Source organism: Schistocerca gregaria, chromosome 1, assembly GCF_023897955.1.
Source record: "Schistocerca gregaria isolate iqSchGreg1 chromosome 1, iqSchGreg1.2, whole genome shotgun sequence".
NCBI lineage: Eukaryota > Metazoa > Arthropoda > Insecta > Orthoptera > Acrididae > Schistocerca > Schistocerca gregaria.
This window is the reverse complement of record NC_064920.1, coordinates 825,691,392-825,716,509: the sequence shown is the minus strand read 5'-3', so window position 1 is coordinate 825,716,509 and position 25,118 is coordinate 825,691,392. Positions and strand designations below refer to the sequence as shown.

The following is a 25,118-nucleotide window of genomic DNA, read 5'->3' as shown; positions in this document are numbered from 1 at the left end:
GCCATGTCGTCTTTCTACGAACCACATAGTGAAGAATTCACATTTAATAAACCGACAAATTACCACAATAAACAAGTGTAGATTGTGATAGGTCATTTCAACAGCCATACTAACCTTTGAGGTTATGATACTGAAGATGAAAATGCGGCAGCAGTACTTGAGTGGGCAGAAATGACTCACCGTACCCTGATCAACGGTACAAAACTACCTGCGTCATGTAACAGCTGCAAGTGGAGACAAGGGTACTTTAGAAAGGCTGAATGGTCGAGATTTGCAGATTTACTGGATTCATAAGTGTCTTCTATAGAACCAACACGATACAATACCTTCACCACGGCCGTAAAGAGATGTTCCAAATTATCTATCCCTCGTGGCTGTCGAATAACTTACCTCACTGGACTCAAATCAAATCAGGCAGCCTTACAGGATATAGCAACCATTTAGAGAAAATCATTTCAGTGAAACAACTACAGAAACAGGAAACAAAGTCATTTCCGCTGTAAGAGAGACAAAAAGAGAAAATGGATTAAAACAATAGAAAACCTGGATCTAAAAAGAAACAGTCATAAGACTTGGACACTTCTGTGACGCCTGTGCAATGATCCAACTAAGATCACTACACATCGAAATATCACCGTCGACCAAATAACACACCAGTTACTGCTAAATGGGAAGCGCAGCCATAAATCCAAAAACCAAACCTACGGAGAACTGAGCAAGAGCAAAATAACAACTTCTCAAGCTCATTAACGATGGATGAATTGGAGAAGGCTATTAAACAAAGTAATACGCCTTAAGTCAATTGGCTTGGACGATGTATGAACTGAGAAAATTAAGCACTCTGGATTAGCAACAAAGGGATGGATTCTCCAACTCTTCAATACATGTATTGATATATGTCAAATTACAAAGGTATGGCGGAAGAGCAAAGTAATTGTCACATGAAAGTTGATAAAGAAGGGAACAGTGCGAAGAATTTTAGACCAACCGCACTACTGTGTCACCGCTAGAGAGAATAATTTATGTTACCGATCCCTTGCTTATACCTCAGCAACCAGGATTACGCTCCGGTAAAATCTACACAGGACAATTACTCAGTCTAACACAGTTCATAAAAGATGGTTTTGAAGTCCGTAAGGTGACAGGAGTGGCATTCATGGATTTGACAGCAGCGTACGACACCGTTAACCACTAGTTACTATCAAACCAAGGATTTCAGACACCAGGCTCAACGCCAATCTTCTGAAGAACCGAAGGTTCTTCACTGACCTCCAAGGAGAGTGTAGCCAAGGAAGGCTACAGCAAAATGGCCTTCCCCATAGAAATGTATTGGCTCCAGTTCTGTTCAGTATATAAATATTAAAGACGCACCAAAAGCCTACAATTGCAGGAGTTTCTTGGCGCTGTGGCAACCCAAAGCACGAACTTCAATTCAATAGAAATCGCCCTAAAGAGTGTTCTTGAAGATCTGTCAAAATACTATTGAATAAACCAGCTTAAACCAAACTCGTCGAAGACAAGTGCGTGCTTTCCATCTGCAAAATACGGAAACCACCCACAAGTTACAGATAGAATGGTCATGTGTTACCATGAAACACTGTAATATTCCAAAATACCTTGGAATAACACTTGGCAAATCTGTAATGTTAAAAAAACTGCATGAATTTCAAATCAGAAGTCTCAAATCAGGAACAACCTACTTAGAATGCTGCCCCTATACAGTGGGGCAGTCAAGCAGAAACCATCCGAACTTCTGCAACGGCATTACGCTACTCCACCGCAAACTATGCCTGTCCTGTCTGGTATAAGTCAACACATGCCAAACAGGTGGATATTGCCCTAAACGACACATGCAGATTTACAACAGGCCCCTTGAAGTCAGCTTCAGCCGAATGGCTCTACCATCTTGCAGGAATTGCACCACTTCTTGTTCCAAGAGAAATAGCAGCAAACAGGGAAAGAACGAAACTGGAGCAGAAAGAAACGCATCCCATGCATGTGCAAAAACCCTACCCACAACGGCTAAGCACAAGGAAAATTTCTTCAGAACATCGAGAAACTAACAGCCACTGAGTAAGACTGGATGACTGAGACACCTCTCCTGGCTGGACAAGATTGTCAGAATCTTTAACCCCTGATCATGATGAGAATTGGCCCATCTGGAATTCCTTGAACAGGTTGAGGCCAGGAGTGGGCAGGTCACAGTTTAACCTGGGAAAATGGGGATTCATTTAAGAAAACAAAAACCAATGTTATTGCGCGGAAGAACAAACTGTTGTGCAACAGTGTCGACTGTGTCCGGCCACCTGCACAGAAGATGGCCTTCACCAGGGAAAGGAAAATAAATGGAAATGGCCAAATTTTGGTCAAAGATTATATAAACTTTTGATCTGTCAACAATTGTATAAACTGTATTTTATGTATGTTTCTGACACGAGAATAATAACTGGTTTCATCTGTAAAGCGATGCATTTACATAGAGTACATGTACATCCATTATTTGCATTTCCCATTACAAATGAGGAAATGGAAATTATACATTTTCATACCTTCAAAAAAACTTGTTATTATACGTCCTATTCCCTTATGACTGTATCATACCTGCCGTGTTCACATTATAGTGGACAGTACGTAGCACATTCCGCAAAGGTTTGTTAAAAATAAAAAAAAGCTCGTCACAAATATAAACAACACAGTTACAGTAAATCCTTAACTGCACAAGGTGCTTTTCAACTATTATTTTTATCTGTGACAAGCTGTTTCTATTTTTAACAAACCTGTGTGGAATGTGCTACATACTACTCACTATAGTGTGAGCATGGCATGTGTAATACAATCATAAGGAAACAGGACGTATAATTACAAGCTTTTGTGAAGGTATGAAAATACGGAATCTCCATTTCATCATTTGTAATGGCAAATACAAGTAATGATTCTGCATTTACTCTGTGTAAAAGCATCACCTTACAGATCAGAAGATGACAGTCTCAATTGTTGAAACCAGTAATCAGGAATAAATGCGATCTTGACTATTGAAAGTTTCTTCGAGACCAATACAAATCGCTCCTTCTAATCCCTAATTATGAAAAAATTAAATCTAAGGTAAAATAGTGCATTTCTGTTACGCCACAGTCAACAACTGTTCCATTACTGCACAGAGCAGCTTCTCCTAAGCAACTCTTCTCCATGACCACGAGATACTGTGTATTATGGCTTCAGATACTCCATCATCCCATGGCTTCTGTAGTAGCGAAATATTCAGCACGCACCACTAGTTGTCTAGCGGCGCGATATGCGCTGACGGAGGACAGTAATGGGCCCACCACGAACAAGTGTTTTCAGTATCTGTTTACAACAGAGTAACGCCGATAGCTTGCTCGATATGGGCACTGTGGCTATCGGCTCATTCCAATTCGTCGTCATCGAATAAATGGTCACGATAGCTGTTCTCCACGGCGAGTACATGTATCTTCAATCTATGCGATTGCAGTCTAGGCGCTTCAGTCTGGAACCGCATGACCGCTACAGCCGCACGTTCAAATCCTGCCTCGGGCATGGATGTGTGTGATGTCCTTAGGTTAGTTAGGTTTAAGTAGTTCTAAGCTCTAGGGGACTGATGCCACAGATGTTAAGTCCCATAGGGCTCAGAGCCATTTGAACCATTTGATTGCAGTCTCATCATCTCGTGCCCAGCAATAACTGATTCCTCCATGTATCCCAACCTGCTAAGTCGTTTGTATTAGCTGATTCGGGTACCGATAGATCGTAATTTACCCAAACGTTTCCGTAGATACACTTTCGACGTTGCGAGTGCATCCATCACGTAAGATACAAAGTCTTGAGGGACAGAGTGAGAGCGTCACAGGAAACCCTGAAACATATGCACTGCTAGAGCTGGTGCCTGCGTGTGCACGCGTGTCCGTGTGTAATGGCAGCGCGATTCCACGAAAAGTAGATATTCAACGCTGTGTCGGCGGACTCACGAGAATGCGCGCGGAGCTTCGTTGCGTGAGGCGGCAGCGACGAGCTATTTGTGAACAGCAACGGCGCGAGCTCGCTATAGTAGGTCTGCAGAGCGACGCGTGCATTGCGTCCCAAACTTTCGCAAGCGCCCACTCCACAGTATTTTGTAAGATTTTAGCCCAGCGCTGGCGTGGCATGTGCCCGTCTACGTTTGTAGTCTTTCTTCTGGAGGACAGGTGACTGTGTAAAATTACACTGTCACGTCTCTCTGCTGCTAGTGGTTCAAAGATATTTTCAAGTTTTGCGAGAAAGCGTATCACAGAAAGTACGTATTAAATGTGGCTGGCGAGCAAAAGGGAACTGATATAACAGGTAAGACGGAAGTTTGCTCCAATGAATTACGGCACCAGTTTGTACAATGACTTTCAGTCTGCTTCTACATCATCATACATTGACGTGACAAAAGTCATGGGATATATCGTGTCGGATCTCCTTTCGCCCGGCTTGGTGCAGCAACTTGAATTGTCATGGGCACAACAAGTCGTTGGAAGTCCCCTGGAGAAACTGAGCAATGCAGCCTCTATAGCCGCCCATAACTGCGAAAGTGTTGCAGGTGCACGATTTGGTGCACAAACTGATCTCTCGATAGTGCCCCATAAATGGTCGATGTGATTCATGTCAAATGTAGCCAGATCATTCGCTCGAATTGTCCAGAATGTTCTTCAAGCCAATTGCGAGCAAATGTGATCCGGTCACAAGGCGCCTTGTCATCCACAAAAATTCCATCGTTGTTTGAGAACATGAAGTCCATGAATGGCTGCAAATGGTCTCCAAGTAGCTGAATACAACCATTACATCCAATGATAGGTCCAATTTGACCAGAGGACCTTAACCCATTCCATGTACACACAACTCACACCATTCCATTACGAAGACACCACCAGCTCACACTGCCTAGTTGACAACTTGGGTCCATGTCTTCGTGGGATCTGCGCCACACTCGAACCCTACTGTCAGCTCTTACCAATTCAAATCGGCACTCGTCTGACCAAGAGAGGCGCTGCAGGCGATGTCGTACTGTTAGCAAAGACACTCGCGTCGTTCGCCTGCTGCCATAGCCCACTAAAGTCAAATTTCACCGCACTATTCTAACGGATGAGTTCGTCGTACGTCCCACATTGATTTCAGATGATATTTCACGCAATGTTGCTTGGCTATTAGCGCTGACAACACACAAACGCTGCTGCTCTCGGTCGTTAAGTGAAGACCGTCGGCCGCTGCGTTGTCCGTGGTGAGAGGTAATGCCTGAAATTTGGTACTCTCGGCACACTCTTTGACACTATGGATCTGGGAATATTGAATTCCCTAACGATTTGCGAAATCTAATGTCCCTCACGTCTAGCTCCAACTCCATTCCGTGTTGAAACTCTTAATTTCCGACGTGCGACCGTAACCACGACGTAACCTTTTCACATACATCACCGGAGCGCAAACGACATACTCCCGCCAATGCACTACCGTTTCATACCTTGTGTACGCGATAGTGCCGCCGTTTGTATATGTGTAATTGCTGCCCCATGACTTTGTCACACCGGTGTGTACCGGTATACAAAACTTAGGGACAAAAGTAACTTTCGCATGATGTGTCAATGCCACGTAACATAGTTCGATGGAAGCCGGGCCATTCATAGAGCCACTACGGTACAACACGGTACAGTATAGTACAGTACAGAACAGAAGGTAACTGAAAGAAATACACAATCAGAGTAATAGAAATGACGCTTTTATTCAAAGATAATAATTACAATGAAGTCACCGTCATTCATGAGTGTCTCCTGGGTATTAAAAAGGCGGTACACGGTTTCTAAAAGGGTGTCTGATCACCACGGACGGCAATGCATGCTCTGCAACGTGTTCCAATGCTAGCCACAAGGTTGGTTAGGAGCTCCACTCCTCCATCAACGCCCTAATAACTAAAGGACTTTTTTATTTTAATTTCCGCCATTTGAATGTAAATTACTATTCGTTTATTTCGCAGTCATGATTTCGGCTTTACAGCCATTCTCAAGTGCAAGTTGAAATTTCACAAAATGCCCGACATGTCTGAATGACACGTTGCTAAGTGTGTCTTCAGTGATTGAAGCAACTGCTGCTTCAATCCGGTTTCTTAATTCAGGGAGGTCTGCTGGTAGCGGAGACACGTATACACGACCCTTGATGAAGCCCCAAAGGAAAAAATCGCATGGCGTTAGGTCCGGTGAATGTGGAGGCCATGCAAAGCAAGCCCTGTCATTGGGCTCCTTGCGGCCTATCCAGCGCTTGGGTATAGACTTGATGTGTGCCGTGTGACAAATGGTGCTCACATTGCACATTTATAAGGTCCTTGGTAAAACTGTTGGAGTTGCTCTTTCATTTGACATATCATTTATAACTGTAAGTTTAATATAATAAATATTATAAAGCGTTAAAACCCCGATATTCATTTATAAACACTCTGTATAACACAGTACCATACGATATGTTTGAAGCTCCAAGAAACATTTCGTTCATTGACAACAATGTGACCTAAAATTCGTTTCAACGAACAACTATTGGTTTTATATCACAATCTTCTTTCCACAAGTCCTTACTACAAGGGACAGTCAAATGAAAACGTGACAGATGAAAAAAAAAAAGAGATTAAACTATGTATTTTTTTCAAAAGTAGTCGCCAGAGACGAGACGGTCAGTTTCTTCTTGAAAAAAATGTTTGCAGCTGTCCACGGTACCATGACTGTACCCAGACGAACACCTCTTCGTCTGAAGCAAATCAATAACCACAAATTTCTTACTGCTGGGCTGCGAAAAAAGGGAAATTGCATGGGGAGAGATTGGGATACCATAGATAATGTGTGCGGGCTCACCCGTTAAATTTCTGCAGCGTAGTCGAAACAGCATTCGTAAAATGTGGGCTCGTTCGTGCAGAAATTGAAGTCCAAACGCCCAGGAATGTTGATGGACAGCATTAGTCTACTCCAGGACAATGTCTGCCTACATGTTGCCAAGTCTGTTTAGAGTTTCGACTACGCTGGAGATGTGACGCTGAGAAGCACTTACACATCATCCACGCAATTCCGATATCTCCCCATGCGATTTCCTCATTTTTGGAGTCACGAAGTAATACATTCGTCGCCGTCGATGAGATTCGGACGAAGAGGTGCACGCCTGAGTACAATCATGGTTCTCTGGCCAATCACTAATATTTTTCCATGAAGGCATTGAACGTCTTGTCTGAGTGTGTTACGCCGATTACTTTTGATGTAACAGTTTATTTACTTTTTCCGCATCTGTCTCGTTTTCATTGGACCGCCCCTTATATCTCAGTCGTAATGTTGGCCAGAAAGGCTTACGCTCACCAGTGCTTCAATGGTAATCCACATGTGTTCTTGGCACTGTCAACTCACCGGATCTTGACATCTTAGAACGCGTTTCGCGGTCCTGCTTTTCTTTTTCCCTCCTACAAAATTCATGCATTAATCGTGGAAAAATACATTCGTCAGAAATCTTTATCCGAAAGGCAGGTACAAATCTCGACATACAGTCCCTTCTTACACAAGTCCTGCTGTGCAAAAATCACGCCACGAGAGGTCCATCTTGCAACCAAATCGGTTTCAATCTTTTTAAAGTAGCCAGCGAAATATTCCAAGCGATTATCAGTATATCATCTAATATTGACAGCTATTACAGGTACATATCCCCAACAATAACATGATACTTACTATGTTTTTGTACAATGTCTGTGATGACGATCACATCGGCTGTCCCTCTCTGTCGGGAATCACTGTGCGTGTGCGTGCGTACGTGCGAGTGTGTGCGTGTGTGTGTGGAGACAAGTAGACACGTGGAAGTTTGGGTAGACCCTGCGTGATCGGACAGCCGAAGCCGCTAACGTGACCACTCGCGTAAAGCGGTGAATCTGGGTTCGGGTCCCGATCCGGCAAAAATTTTCACAAGTCACCGATAAATAGTCTAGCTGAAGTTGAATTATATTCTCAATTTACCAATCATACTTCGCAAATCTCGCCCTAGAAGACACATCTGTTTTGACGCCGGTAACATCTTTTGCTATGACGACAGTTCCTCGATTGTGCAAGGAGGAGCGTCCCGTATGGAACTTTCTTGTTGCTGTGGTAGCAAAGCGCACGATTAAAAATTAGGTGTTATTTAATCGTTACTATTAAGACATTAAAAAAGAAGCCTGACAGATCGTAATACAAAAATAACAGGTCCCACTAAATCAAAAGAACAATAATTTGCATAAGTAGTACAGATTGGAAATAATAGTTTCCTTCCTTAGCGTCCTCTCTGATAACGCGGCTCCAGACTGGTCATGGTTAAACAGCTGCTGCACCTAACAGAGCACTTATCAGGCAACAAACGAGACCCGAATAACCTGTGACCCTGACATAGTTCTTTAACTGTAGCCAGAATCCGATTCAGGAAACTCGATGTAAGTTGCACTGGCGCCTCGTACCAGACTTCTGCTAGCTACTGCTCGTTGGTACCAAGTTTGGTTTGAAGTTCTGCCTGGAAAAAAGCCGCCGACCGCCTACGAAGTAGCTATTTTGGGGCGGCCAGAAACGTCTAGTTGCAGCGAAGGCCTAACGGAAAAACATCAGCAGAAGCCTCTGGTAAGCAAAGCGCGTCTCGAAAAGTTTATTTCTCTTCGGATGTTTTTCCTGCCAAAGACATGGTATGTGCTTCATAAGATGAGTGTTTCTGAAGTGCTGTTCGACCTCTTCCTGCACGAACCACAAATGCAGAGGTCAGTGTGTTTGGTTTTGGTATAAGTCTACGAACTAACAAGGGACGGGACATTTATTGGATTACAAGCCGCCGTTTGTACACAATAATTTAGAAAGCCGTGGAAAATCTTCATGTGTCCAATGACCATGAGGTCGACGAGACAAACCTCTTTATTCCTAGCTGCTTCGAAAGTTGGACTCAACACAGTGAGCTTCACTCCAGAGTACCTCACTTATACAACTATCTTAATCTACATCCGTCGAAACTTCGAAACTGTGGGAAAGCAAACGATTTCTTGAGTAACACATTGCTGGGGTAACAGTCTTTTTTTCCTGTCACAGCTAGTATTCATCATCAAGGCAATCCTTCATAAAAGTCCTGAGGAGCCTGCGGTGTTAGTTACCCAAGTTTCGCTGGGTACGTCAACTAGTTTTCTAGCAAAGAAAGAGAGGGTGGAAGTCACCCCATCCGAGACAATATGACGTAAAGTTCCATCGCCGCCGAGTTCAGTGAAGACAGGGACAGGCAGGAAATCAGAATCGGCTATGGCCTCGTTGTAGGAACCATCTTTTCATATGTCGGTACCGATTTGTGAAAAATATAGATTGATTACAGTGGTCCAATAAAACATTTGGGTTGAGTGGGTACAACAACGAAGGACGTAGCTGGAACCAAGACTGGAAAGCTCAGGCTGTGTGTGCAATAATTACACCTCGATACGCTGCTTCCTTGTAGGAGAAAACTACCTCAACAGTACCAAACACCGTAGCCCTCATCAAGGCATGTGTCCGCCCCCGGTAGCAGAGTGGTCAGAGCGACATACTGTCAATCCAAAGGGCCCAGGTTCGATTCCCGGCTGGGTCGGAGATTTTCTCCGCTCAGGGACTGGGTGTTGTGTTGTCTTAATGATCATCATTTCATCCCCATCGACGCGCAAGTCGCCTTAGTGGCGTCAAATCGAAAGATTTGCACCAGGCGAACGGTCTACCCGACGGGAGGCCCTCGTCACACGACATTTCTTTTTCATCAAGGCATGTGCTGGCACTAACTTCTTCTGAAGAAGAGCCCGCAATAGGTCAGGCAGTTTTGTACGACCAGTTTAGTAAGGCAAAGTCGAAAGTTTATGCAAGAATAGTGTTACATTTATTTTTCGGACCTTTTTATGTACTTGTGCTTACAACGAAAACAATCCTCAAGATGTACGTAACAAAACTAAAATTTCCCCCAATCCAGTACCTAGCAGATAATAGGAGAACAGTTCCGAGCGGAACAAAGAAGTCTATTCTTGAGAATGATGGGTCTTCTTTGTAAAGTTTGACAACTCTCGGAGGGCATTCGTCTATGTTTGACCTGACCAAGGTGTGTTTATCTCTCTCCCCCCCCCCCCCCCCCCCCCCCCTCCCTCTGGATAAAACGACCGCCGTTCTCCCCACACCGATGGTGGTTTTTCACGACGATAGTGATATGACTAAAATACCCAGATATTGTCAAGTCCATCAGTGGGATCATCATAAATATAAAATACAATTTCTTTACCTTTTTCGAAGCTTTTGACATGCAAGACAGACTTACTGAGGGAACGGGAAGTTGTGGCTAAAGAACACTATTAGGTCACGTCCTCCAGTTTTAAGACATGAGGTACTCCTAAAGAATTCGATTTCTTGATTTGTTCCAGGTAATCAAGAAAAATATTAACACAGAAGAAGGAATCTGTAGACACACTAATCCCAAGAGAAACTAAATTCTCTTCACTAACAGACGAGGATGGATCTCTTCTTTTAACACTGTCTTTCCGTCCCATTGTTCAAGATACACAATGAATAACATTGAGGGTAAACAACTCCCACTAGAGGACCAACTAGTTGTTGTCGTCCCCCTTCCCAGAGACAAGTAGTAATCAATCATCAGTGTTTTGCTCAACTTGAGTGTTAGAATCTGTATACCTGCTCCATTGTCCTCACCTAAATCTACATCAGTACCTTGCATGGCAACACTTGATGTGTCACACAGGGTCCTCTATGCCCCATTCCAGTTGCACATGGTGTAAGGAACGAATGACGGTTGGAATGCTTCTGTGCAAACTCACATTTTATGATCATTACATGAGATGTATATGGGAGAAATTAATATTTATCCAGTCAACTGCTGAGTGGTATCCGCAGCTAAACATGTAATACATGCCAAGATGCGATCTTGTATTTGTTCATACTCAAGATATTACCGGAATCAGAAATCATGTCAAGTTCCAGGACAAAATCTTATGGTTCCTGAGCATTGAATCCAGAACTACTAGATAACTGATATGATACATATAGTTGCAAATGCATAGTTGTAGCGCAGAATTGCCCCTTATATCCTCTGTAACAAGATACTTAATAGCAACAATTACGAAGCAGTTAATGTTTTTGGTACCAACAAAGTACAGGTGAACTTCAAAAAATATCCATAACGATTTTCCCATATTGCAGAATTCTTTTGGTATCTTGCATTATGTGAAACTGGTAACACTGCGGCATATAAACTAAGGAGCCAATCATAGTCCAAGTGCCTGCTTGGTGCCACTGTGTTACTGCTCAGCCAACGACACAATGTGAAGTCTTCTTTCATACCAATGGGCAGCAGCAACAGGAGCATGGATGACTGGATTGGTAGAGCAGACAAAACAAATATATTTTGAAAGAATTCACAAAACCAACCACTGGCATGGGCTATTATAACTGGCCTCACAGCTCCAATTCTGTCAACTGCGCCAGTACCTCGTTTCCTACCTTCCAAACATCCACAAAGCTGTGGCTAAGTCATGTCTTTGCAATATCATTTCTACCAAGAGTGCTAGTTCTGCAAAGTTCGCAGGAGAGATTCTGTGAAGTCTGGAAGGTAGGAGAGTCTCAGTTAAGCAGAAACTTTTAATCTGCCAGGAAGTTTCATATCAGTGCACACGCCCCTGCAGAGTGAAAATTTCATTTCGACTATGGTGATGTTTTTCTAAAAAAAAAAAAAAAAAAAAAAAAAAAAAAAAAAAAAAAAAAAAAGACACTATTTCCACCTGTTGTAATGGATGGTGATTCTCTTTAAACATAAATGAAAGCAAAATAAATACGAGAGTGAATCCAATACTATCTGATTACAATGTAAGTGGAAAACTTCTGGAGTCTGTCATATGGTTTAAATATATGGTTGCTATATTATGGAATGATGTGAAATGGATTAACCTGTCAATACAGGTTTAGGAAAAGCTAATGGAACACTTACATATGTTGGAACGTTTATGAAAAACAACAGTGAATCTGTTAACTAATCCATACACGAGAGAGTAGTATGAAGTATGCTACAGGACTACTCACACTTGGAGGCTCTATCAAGAGACATAAGAGAAATCCTACTAGAATCTTAACTGGTAGGTGCAGCTCATATGAAGGGGTAAGAGAAACACCCAATAACTTGAATGGGAATCTCCAGTACAAATGCAATGTAATTCTCAAAAAATTTTGTAAGTAGAATGTCCAATAGTTGTGGTACCGAAAGTGTAGAACTCATTTACGGATTATGAGATGAAGTTAAGATTGTTTAGAAGGCACACAGAAGTACTAAATCCATCACTTTTTTCCTGTGTAATATGGGACAGTGAATCTACTTCAAGAAGAAAGTATCCTCCACCTTGTATTGTGTGATGGCTTGCAGATAATATAAAAAGCTGTAAAACTTGAAAAATCTAGCTGCGAAAACAAAATGTAACCAGATACACATATAAAACGTTATCCTGGTACACGCAATCTGTTGGAAATGGCACAAAATAGAGGTCATTAAACACGAAGACCTATCAGTTGTCACTGCTGTTCATTCGGTTTCGAGGCAGGCAGCTCAAATTTCAAATAACAAGTAACGACGTATGGCAATGTTGGATGGAAAAATCTGATGTAAAGGTCTACTTGCATATATCAAAAAGATTTTCCGTCTTCGCAAATTGTGTGTGTTGTGTCGTAAGTGTAGGGGTTGTTACGGTTATGCGTAGAGCTTCGTATTGCGTTTGTGATGTTGAAGATGAGAAAGATGGAACCGAAAAAGCCTGACATCCCATCCATTGGACACATCACAATCAACAGTGTCAGCTGCCCTTACTCCAAGAGACTCTGAGAACAAATTTTGCATTCAAAACAAGACTGAAACAAGGTCTTTTGATCACAAATTTCATACAATCAATGATAAACACTATATATCAGTAGAACTTGCTGAGAACAATATGTTAGTTCTTAAAATTTTCTTGCTGCAGGAAGCTTAACACAAAATAGGCCTGAGAAGAACCAAATTAAACTAAAATTGAAACTGACTAGGCTTTATTAAATATTAAAGAAATTACATGAGACGTGAAGTCCTGAATAAAATAGAATAGACACAAAACTAGAGACAGACTGAATCTTTCGCTCTGCAGTGGTGCATATGCCATTTTAAACTTCGTGGCAGATTCATCAGACTAAGTAATAAACATACATTATAAAAAATTATCAACTAAATTACGCAACCAATTCAGAAACTGAAAAAAATAGATTATGCAAGCCTTCCTCTTTCAGAGCAATTATTTAACAAAGGTATTTACTCTACTAGCAAAAGATGCATATTGGAAAAAAGCCAAAGAAGAGAAAATGTCAAATGGAACATGACAACTATTTAAGGGAAGGTGAAAGTTTCAAGTAAACAATAATAAGAACATCATAGAATAAGCTAGATTAAACAAAACTATTTGGAATTACCTTAGGGAGCACGTGAGGAGATGCAATGAAAATGTGGATGGCAACAGAAATGATTCAAAACAATAAGAGTATGGAAAAAACAAAGTTACATTGAGTAGATACCACATATCTTCAAGTGTTAGATGTCATGATAATTAGCAATGCAGAAAAACTGGGCAACCATTGAGTATTTCTTTAAGGGTCTGTATAGTTCCAGAGGTGGATCACAAGTGCAGACAGTCAGTATAGAAAATAACGTTCTGGAAATAATGCCAGATGTGGTGTATAAAGTAACTCAGAATATGAAGAATGCTTTGATATGATGAAGATTCAGCTGGAGGCATACGAATACAAAAGAAACTTGCAAAATTCTGTTCACAATGCATATGGAGGAAAACAATACATCAAAACTATAATGCTACTGGAGTTATTCTACTTCACAGGACGAAGAAGATGATGAGGTCCTATACTCCGAGGAGTGTAGGGGACGAGCGGGAGACCAGCACTGCCGTACTAGGGAAGGTCCTGGTGGAGGTGGTTTGCCATTGCCTTCCTCCGACCGTAATGGGGATGAATGCTGATGATGCAGACGACACAACAACACCCAGTCATCTCGAGGTAGGAAATCTCCGATCCCACCGGGAATCAAACATGGGACCCCACATGTGGGAAGCGAGAATGCAACCGCAAGACTATGAGCTGCGGACACTTCATAAGAAAGGAGATAATGAAAGAAAACAACTACAAGCCTAACTGGATAATCACAGTGCACCCTTCACAAGTCATGAATGAAACTGCAGAACAGATTAATGAATGTGAATAATCATATCATCTACAAATTATAGGTTTTGAGAAAACTTTTGATTCAGGTTTTACCAAATTTGCAGAGACAGCCCCTGTACTTGAGAAACAAAGTAAAGATCCATCCTCTGGCAAGTCTACAGTTTCTATTACATGTCACCAGCACTGCGAGAAATTCAAAAATTAAGATCAATCGCACAAGATTTCACACCACCAAAACTGTTCCTAGTAATTTTAGAGCAAGTTTTTGAATTCCTTAAACCAGGAAAATAAGGAAGGATATGCATTAAATGAATATAACTGAATTAGCTTTGTTTTGCCTCTGACAAATGGATGAACATAATACAGATAGTTTAAAAGCGGGCTTGAAAATCAGTTAATCATAATATAGACATCAATAAGAGCTTTAATTATGACCAAAATGAGAATTAAATGGTAGTGGGGACATGTAGCAAGATAAAAAGATGGCAATTGGACAAAGGAAGTTGTCTGTTGGATTCTAGACGATAAGAAAAGCCCATGTAAGAACCCAATGGAAGGTGAGTGGGGGAATAAAAAACACAGGAGTGAAATTGATGTCTGTAGCTGATGAGTGTGAGATAAGCCTTTATCCAGCAGTGTATGTCAAATGGATGATGACATTGACGGCGGTGGTGATTAGAGCAAGGTCCATTGCTCAGGAATTTTATAACCCTTTCTCTTCTCCATTGGCTAGCAAAATAATGATTACTAAGATTTCTCTGCCCATCATGATTCCTGCAGATCACGAGACACTGTATTAGTCTACATTATAAAACTTAACTACAAACCACTGTTTGGTATTGTGATAGCGAAAGAGTTATTAGATGAATTTAGTTGGTAAAAAGAATTTTTCTTGCTCATGAGACAATAACTCAATGGTAGTGTTTAATTTAAAACTTTTGCTACCTTGCTTCACAGGAAAAGGGACTAAAATAAGGAACTAAGATTGTGATGGTGGTAGGTCCTTAGAATAAGTACTTCACACTTTCCACAAGGAGTGATGCTACCGACAGCCCGAATTCATCATTTCACTACTCTTGCATTGATCATTAGCAACATAATAATAGACATGTGCTGCAAATAGTATATTTCAACCAAAACAGTGGTACACTGAAGAATATTGAGAATTTACTACACTTGAGAAAAAGTTTCCAAATAGATCAGCTGAGCTAACTCTCAAGATACCAAAATCAATGACAAACCATAGTGTTCGACTTTTCTCAAAAAGAAATAGAGAAAGTCCTGCATCTTGTGCTTTCAGTGACTGTTACAGGAGCATAATAAAATTTTTTAACAAGCTCCATTACTGTATAATCTGATTTCAGAGGCACCAAGAGAAGCAAATACGCAGCTGTTCACAATGTGACAACAGTTAAACCTAAAATTAACATCAGGCTTATCTAGACATTGAAATGTTTGACTAGAATAAGCCCTTAAGGAGATGGTATGAAACTGTCTTTCTCCAACCCACTCATTTATTAGGGAATATGATGAGGTATCTCAACCACATGTAATTTTTCATATTTACAAACTTTAGAGCACTTCAACACTTGTCTGACAGTTACACATGGAGAAATAATATTCCCCGCCCTCTCCGTCTCTCTGACAAGAGGCAAGATAAAGGGTGTGATGATAAACTATACCTTGGAAATTAATTATGTGTTCTGTTGTTTTCCGAATGCGTAAATACCCCTTTCCCCAGGTATCTGTCCTCCCCCCCCCCCTCTCCAATGGACAGTGTTTTAACTTTTATGTTAACAGTTGACAAGTGAATTCCACATTACAATAACATAATTTTTTATACTTTTGATGGGCACAAGCTGAAACATATTAATGGCGACGTCTGCTCCAAGTTCCTTACCAGTTGAAAGGATATAAACTGATAATATACGAAACCCTATGTATGTAATCTAGTATTACAACAGATATATGTGCAATATCATAAACACTATAAATAAAATACAAATAACTCTTAGTATTTAATGGCAAATTTCATTAATCACAAGTTACAACCACAAATAATTACAAAATACTACAGAAATTACTTCTAGTTTGTTTCAGGACTTACATAAAACTCTATACTTCATGCCATTATGGCAGACAACTAAAATCACATTTCTACAGCTGTGAACATTTTTCAGAAAATGGGATAGGTTACATCCCCAGTTAATCATTGAAATCTTTTCTAAAAAATATAAAAATGCATTCTTCATTTTTCACATAATGTATGTGTGTTTAAATGTACTATGCTGGTAACTATCGACAAGCCCTACCTCAAACTAAAGCGACATTTAAATTGTTATATTGGGTGGATACACAAAGCTAATAAGCACTGATAAATTTAACTCAAAAAATTAATTTCTAAACCCATAACGTCTGTTGTGTACCAACAAATTGTCTGATAATTCAGAATTCAATATATTACATACTAACGTATGTGGGAATAAATCGTCACTCGTCAGACAGAATTGGACAAACAAAAGATTAACCATTTATTCACTTTCACACAACTTATTTACACACTGTGACTGCAGTTGGGCCTTAGCAGCAGGCGCCAACAATGGCCAAGTTCTGGGGACATGCACTTTATATTTGTGTGTGGGGAGAGAGAGAGAGAGAGAGAGAGAGAGAGAGAGAGAGAGAGAGAGAGAGAGAGAGAGAGAGAGAGAGAGAGAGAGAGAGAGAGATCGTGTGAAAATTGCAGTGTCTACATCTGAAGAAGGGCTTAGTCCAGCAGCTGAGAAGTATCTAGTGGCCTTTTTCAATGTGTGTGTCTGTCACTCAACAGCTCCTTTATGTGGTCAGTAGCATCTATTCTTTCATACTGTTGTTATTTACAAAAGAATGATATTGTGCTCATTAAAGAGTGTAACATACTTCCTAGGCTTCTGTTGCCAATGATCATCAAAATCAACAGTTTATGCTCAGTATTTACGTAAGTCACATTACGAAACCGAAAATGTTCACAAGCGATACATTATACAGAACTCATCTTATATATTTTTTTGAATATGTAACATTTTTTGAAATCTTGGTTATGGTGATACAGGTCACATTGGAGGGTCATAGTATGGTTAAATGTTGGCAGAGCCGACAAATGTGAATACGAAGTCTCAGTTGTGATAACAAACTGATTGGCAGTGTAAATTGGGACATAAGTTGTTTGTGTGTGTGAGGGGGAGAGGGGGGGGGGGGGGCAGAACAGGTATCTGTAAAATTAACTATTCTAGGAGGGAAACAGCCCTGCTTTATTTCTTCAAAATGTGAGTGAAGTTACCTAAAATATAGCAATCATCTGAGCTCATGATATAATACTGCAGATATCATACAATGGTGACAGGTGGGATTGGCAGATCAACTAAAGTGTTTGATACCACTTTGCCAACTTACAGCCGAACTGTCACTCACTAAGGTGTTTCACCACTGTAAGATTTTGTATTCACATTTATTGGCTTCTTGCACTATTTTGTCATCTTCTGTGCTTACCAAGACTTTGGGCTATGTACAGATCAGTCTGTAACCACAACCATAATTCAAATACTAATAAAGAGGCAAAATAAATATTGTCAGTATTCTGTTCTTTTTTTTTTTTGTTTGTTTGAGCATGTATATTACATGTCATGTTGTCACACTGTGGGACGAAACCAAGAACTGGTAATCTAGTATCAGTAGGTTCAGTTCACCTAGAGTGTCAGTATTTCAATTGCATTAACTCTAAGCCTGCACTCAACATTTAGTCCTATCTGGCAATATTGTCAACAAGTCACTTTAATTGTGATAATTCCAGCTTCTGTTATATATTTGTGATTTACTTGGGAATTGGGTTTTGAGAAGAGCAGGAGAGGCAAGTAGCCTACCAAAACAATTAATCCTACGTCTTTCATACCAGCGTACCATAATGATCGAAGTGTTGTTGGAAAGAAAAATGCAGTATACACAAGCACGACAAAAATCCATGGGCGACATTAAATCTGGCAGAAAATATGAGAGCTTCATAAGGATTAGCTTCAAGAAAATAATGAATCCATCAACTCTTATGTTAATGAATACAGGAGAAAGTACAAAAGCTGACAGAAATTGTCTCCTTCACTACTATAAAAAAGACATATTTCTATGAAATTTGTTCATATCTGACAGGCAGCTGCCAGTTACATCAATATCACAACCATATTACAGCAGTAGTGAAGCCTCTAAATCAGAAAGCTAAATACAGAATAATAATAATAATAATAATAATAATAATAGCTGAAAATTATCAGATACAATAATAATTATGTACCACATCCATAAATGTAAATGGATCACATTTTGGAATAGTCTGTTAGTAGTATAGATGTATCAATGTTCAATGAATAAGTCTATCCGACACAAGGAGCAGTTAACGACTAGGTCTGTGTTCTTTTTCATGGAAGTAGCTGTAAATTCATATTGATACTAGCCTACACTACAACATTTTAAAATAAATATGGATTTTTTTCTCTGTTGTTGTGTACTGTTCTCATTTACATTTAAGAACTTGAATACTCCTGTCTGCTGTATGGAATTTTCTAAAAAAAAATTCCATTAGCACATCTGAAAACTACACTACACAGATGGATAATGTGTGAATGGGAAGAAAAATACACATTATCAATGCAAATCAAAGAGAAAATATTATGGTCAAATACAGCCAAACGTCACTGTCATCATTCCCACATTCCCTGCTTCCACATAACTAAGGCAAATAAAAAAATAGTAACATCCATAATACGCAAAAATTTAATCTTTAATCATTTCCTAGCCATCTCCACTGGATGCAAATTCGATATAATCCTTACTGTGAATACGATGGAATAAGAGTAGAGGATATCAATCACATATTTTTTGAACATAAATAGTATGCAAACCAGCAAATCGATTTCATACAACTAATCCTATGTCTTCAACAACTGTCAACTACTATGTCAACTTTACTTCATCAAATGATATAGTAGTTTTAAAAGTAATTATGAAATTCCTTGATATATGCAATGTTAATCTATAGAACTCCAAAACACTGGGAGATGGCTGTATGGCCTTCAGCCAAATGCCACAAAAATAATTTTAAAAATTTATAAAGGAACAACAGTGAGAGTATTACTAATTTATAATTAAGAGCTGGAGAGGCTCAAAGAACTATTTGGCATTACATAAATATTTCAAAATAAGTGTTCATGCACCATACAACCATATCACTCCTTAAGTTTTAAAATTATATAATCAACTGCATAGGAGAATTATTATTAAAAATGTAACAGAAAATAGCAGATTACACAAGGAATCCTGCTAAGATGCTGCAGTCTATAAAATAGAAGCAAAGTCAACAGACTTAAAACCTAAACCTCTTTTTTGGTTGGATCTCTCTAAAATTTGCAGTGGTATGTACAGATATGCAATGATGGACAGCATTACTGACAAGGAGAAGCATATGTAAATAAAGTTAATAAACAATTATTATAGTACTATGGTGATTCTATACAGATACATGCAAATGCTAAGTGCCTGTTTATAATTTTAAAAATGAAGCTATGGTTAATGTCTCTGAACGATATGCATGTTCATATGCTGTGATTCTATTGGATTTTGATGCATCTCTCTTTCACATAAAAACGAAACACACTTTATGTAATGCACTACATGTAGATGTAATGATGTTAAAAGAAATCTATAGTGTCATTTTCTACAGGAATGCAATATTAAAGCTCTTTCAGACACGGTGTATGCATGTAAACAAACAACTTGGAAAACAAAGGAATTACTGTTTTACTTTTTTAAATGTAGCTCTGAAAATGAAACACAGTTTAATTTTTTAGTGTTATACGATCAGTGAACTTTTTACTGTTGTTTTAATTGATTAGGTTAAAAAATGCTTGTAACTTTTGTGTCACTATCACAAAGAATCAACACAGGTTACAGGGCAACAATTTGTCCCGTATTTGAAGTAAATCGTATTTTTTCATATCCCACAATTCGTGTACAATACAAACGTGATTATCTCAGAGAGATGTATGGGTTAAAACCTTCATATCAGCGTTTTAAACAGTGTTTTGATCATTAAGAACGACAATTTTGGAAGAAAACAGACATCTTTATTGTTTACAGTCTCATTTCATGAACATCAAATTCCTGAGATGCTGCACAGATACGGTAAATTCGTCACTATTTGTTGTGTTTGTCAGCTGCGACTAGCGTTTAGAACATGTGAAGCAAACACCAGAAAGGAACTACCAAGCTGTACAGGAAAGTTGCTTCAAATTACAGCATTCAAGACACACAACAAAATGACTAGCAGAACTTCTGTGCATAATTCTAAGGAGAAATGACTTAAACACTCACCTATATGCTAGGGACATGCATTGAAACAGCTTTGCTAACGATGTCTCGATGGAAACTTGTTGCGTTTTTTCTTGGCGATTTGCACTGATGAATGTCTCAGTATTCGAAATGCTAATGGCAACAGCAACCGTTTTGTTTTCTTCCTCAGGCAACGCGACTGCCACATTGAATTCGTCATCTTGTGCTTCAGCCTCAAAATCTGATACCATAAAATGTCCCGAGTGTATTGCCTCTTTCTCGGGCTTCTTCTTCCTCTCACCAAAGGAATCAGCTCCCTGCGTCATGCTGTACACTTTTCGATACGCTAAACCACTACACTGCATTTGTACTGATTTAAAAAGTATGTCAACGAAACTCAAATATGAATGTCACTACTTTTCCACTTGCGTCGGGCACTAGCCATCCTCCGAACTGTCGCCATATCACAAACAGATGTACAACGCGTATATTCACGTTAACACAAACGCACTTCTCATGAGCCAAACTTAGTTACGGAGTCGCCTCCTGAGAGCACTAGTGTTCCATTTAGTTTGTGCTCCGCATTACAGATGGCGCTGCAGTAGCGGTGACAATAGGCAGTTGGAGTAACAAGTAGATTGCACGGAGTGATGTGACATCACGCGAAAAGATGCGGAAGTATGAAATATGAAAGGTATTGGCCACGGTGTATTCGAAACGGGCATAGCGAAATACGTATTTCATTAATAAATTTGTCATCTGCTCGGGGCTACAATTACAGGGCTTACACACAATGTCTGTTTTACTAACATGCGTACATTGTTAAGCTTGCAGCGTCTTGATGTTCCCATCATATTTAGCATTTAACGTTAATATAAGTAGTTGATTTATCACATCAAAATACCACTTTTAGTCTGTTTTTAAATACCAACTTGCTTTTCACTTGTTATTTCATGACAAGTTTTCTTTACATCGTTAACATAATCGCGTTCTTGCCAATCTGCAAATATCTATTGTAAAACATGCCGCAAACTTGTCTGGCGTAGGTCCAGTGTTCGATTCTGAGGAAGGTGACAGTTTATTTGGGATTTGGTTGTTTTACAAAATATATTTTAACTTCGGCGTGTCTGTTGGCACGAGGGGCATTAGAGTGACGCCTACGCTCCCTCCATAGACCGTTGTTCATAATGTAGGTTACTTTCACTGTAAACAATGAAGCTTACAATGATCCGCCCCCCTCCCCCCTTCGCCAGAAATTTTACACGCCACACATGCCTAGGATTTTAATGCTGGTAGCAACAACACAAATATAACAAAACTAATAATAAATTAATAGTGTGTTTATACCAGTTCACCACCATAACATAACTTCAAAGAAAATGAAATCCAAAGGGATCCATCGTTTGAAAATTTGATGAATGTTTACGTCATGAAACGATTTAAGAAACTTTAAAAACTATGAGAAGTCATAATTTCCACACCATAAAATCAAAATGGGTACGCTCCATAATGAATATTTCACTCAGCAATAAATTTGTGAGCACAGGCCTGCAGACTATTACTAGGCAAGCGTGTAAATAGGGGAATGCTACCTGTTTCAGTAGTCGCTGCCTATATTTGGCATCAGTCAATATTTTTTTTTATTTTTTCCTTGGTGAAAGTTCTTTCCCTTCGTCTGGCCTTACTCAATTTCCTCGAAATCCAAACCATGTAGGATTTTTTGTTGGAAGCAAACATAGTCAGTCTGTGAATGAGCGCATTTAGATGGATTAATATTTTTTCAGCTGCTCAGGCTGAAAGCCCATCCACGTGGGCTTACTCCTAGAAAGTTAACTAAAAAGTAGAATGCTTTATCATTTTCGAGAACCGCTGTTTTTATGCTACATTATTCTTCTTGGCTAAAAAGTCTGGAAATCGATTCAAGTAAAAATATAAATGGTTTTGATAAATATTCTTTCGGGAGGATAAGCCTCCCTTGCATCCACGCCTAGGTGATGCCCAAATATCGGCCTGGCGCAACAATTGGTGGCTTTCTTTCAACATTGAGATCTACAGAAATGTATTGTAGTACACTTCAGTACTGTTTTACAAGTACTTGTGAATAACAAAGTGTAGAGATATGGAACGATATGCTACAATTTTATGGGCTCACAGCCACCCCAATGAAAGAAAGAAGAAGATGATGATGATGAAGAAAAAAGACTGTTTCTATCGTAAGCTACTGGAAATTGCAGATTACTTACAAAACAACTGTATGGGCCACGCTGAAATATTACTGGAGAGTACAGAACCGGTATCAGGTTGAACTGACAGGGAACATTTATTTTATATTTACATTACATTACCAGTAGTCGTAGTCCATGAAACCTGAAAAGAGTGGAAATAAGTCAAGCAAGTACATTTAATTTAAGTGCAATATGGTTACAATGTTAATTATCATCATAGAAAAACTTAACCGTTAAATTTAACAGTTTATGCGACGATACGCATCGAACGAGTTTTCCAACGGAAACTGCTTTAATTCTGCCTTTAACTTCTGCGTATTACCTACACGACAATTACTGTGTTCTAGTAGGTTGCTGAATACAGGTGCACCCATGTATCTGACCCTTTTCTGTAGTAAAGTTAGCCCCGCAAAGTCTTTGCTGAAGTTCTTTTCCCTATTTTTCAGTAACGCGAAATACAGGTAAACATTGGTGTACTTTGATGATGATGGTAAGGCATGCAACATCAAACTTATCAGTGCATATATATGCGTACCTCAACTAAACCCAATGCCTAGAATTAATAGAAGGTCTTGGTTCAGCTATGTTTCCAGTATGCATGACTACTGCCATAGACGACTTCAAAATGAGGAAATTTGTTAATTCTCCATAATTCCATTCAAGAATGTGTTATGGATTCCTTTCCCGGGGAAATCCAAGCGACACGGGAGGTATTTTCAAAATACAGAAGCGTATTATAATAATATTTTGTGTTATCCCCAGATACAGTTAGAAATCTACTCTGTAGGAATCAGCATAGGTTTCGAAAAAGACGATTTGTGAAGCCCAGCTCGCGCTATTCGTCCAGGAGACTCAGAGGGCCATAGACACGGGTTCACAGGTAGATGCCGTGTTTCTTGACTTTCGCAAGGCGTTCGATACAGTTCCCCGTAGTCGTTTAATGAACAAAGTAAGAGCGTGTGGGCTATCAGATCGATTGTGTTATTGGATTGAAGAGTTCCTAGATAACAGGACGCAGAATGCCATTCTCAATGGAGAGAAGTCTTCCGAAGTAAGAGTGATTTCAGGTGTGCCGCAGGGGAGTGTTGTGGGACCGTTGCTATTCACAATATGTATAAATGACCTTGTGGATAACATCAGCAGTTCACTGAGGCTTTTTGCGGACGATTTTGTAGTATATCGAGGGGTTGTCACAATGGAAAATTGTACTGAAATGCAGGAGGATCTGCAACGAATTGACGCGTGGTGCAGGGAATGGCAATTGAATCTCAATGTGGACAAATGTAATGCGCTGCGAATACATAGAAAGATCCTTTATGGTTTAGCTACAAAATAGCAGGTCAGCAGCTGGAAGCAGCTGATTCCATAAATTATCTGGGAGTAGGCATTAGGAGTAATTTAAAATGGAATGACCATATGAAATTAATCGTCGGTAAAGCACATGCCAGACAGATTCATTGGAAGAATCTTAAGGAAATGCAGTCAGAAAACAAAGGAAGTAGGTTACAGTACACTTGCTCGCCCACTGCTTGAATACTGCTCACCGGTGTGGGATCTGTACCAGATAGGGTTGATAGAAGAGAGAGAGAAGATCCAACGGAGAGCATCGCGCTTCGTTACAGAATCATTTAGTAATCGCGAAAGCGTTACGGAGATGATAGATAAACTCCAGTGGAAGACTCTGCAGGAGAGACGCTCAGTAGCTCGGTACGGTCTTTTGTTGGTTTCGCGAACATACCTCCACCGAGGAGTCAAGCAGTATATTGCTCCCTCCTACGTATATCTCGCGAAGGGACCACGAGGATAAAATCAGAGATTAGAGCCTACACAGAGGAATACCGACAATCTTTCTTTCCACGAAAAATACGAGACTGGAATAGAAGGGAGAACCGATAGAGGTACTCAAGGTACTCTCTGCCACATACCGCCAGGTGGCTTGCGGATTATGGATGTAGATGTAGAATATCTTGCGAAGACCTCTTCAAAAAAGCGGGCGTTTTAACAACTTTTTCAGAAAGAAAAATTGGATGGTTTTATTCAAGAGAAAGAACTTCACACATGGAGCAAATAAATAGTGCGTTGATCCACCTCTGGCCGTTGTGTAAGCAGTTATTAGCCTTGGCATTGTTTGACAAAGTTGTTGGATGTCCTCCTTAGGAATATCGTGCCAAATTCTGTCGAATTGGCGCGTTAGGTGATGAAAATCCTGAGTTGGTTGGACGGCCCTGGGCAAAACGGTCCAAACGTTCCCAGTTGGAGAAATATCCGGCGACCTTGCTGGCGG

General features: G+C 39.9%; 1 protein-coding gene across 1 annotated transcript in view; it reads right to left on the bottom strand.

Moving 5' to 3' along the window:
* The window catches only part of LOC126271650 (MLX-interacting protein), a 392,142-nt gene extending 370,959 nt beyond the window's left edge, over window positions 1-21,183 (bottom strand). Inside the window, exon 1 of the mRNA XM_049974169.1 lies at window positions 20,652-21,183. Coding sequence (XP_049830126.1) covers window positions 20,652-20,974 — 323 coding nt within the window. The 5' untranslated portion in view covers window positions 20,975-21,183. The remainder of the gene's footprint in view (window positions 1-20,651) is intronic.
* Window positions 21,184-25,118: the final 3,935 nt, after the last annotated feature.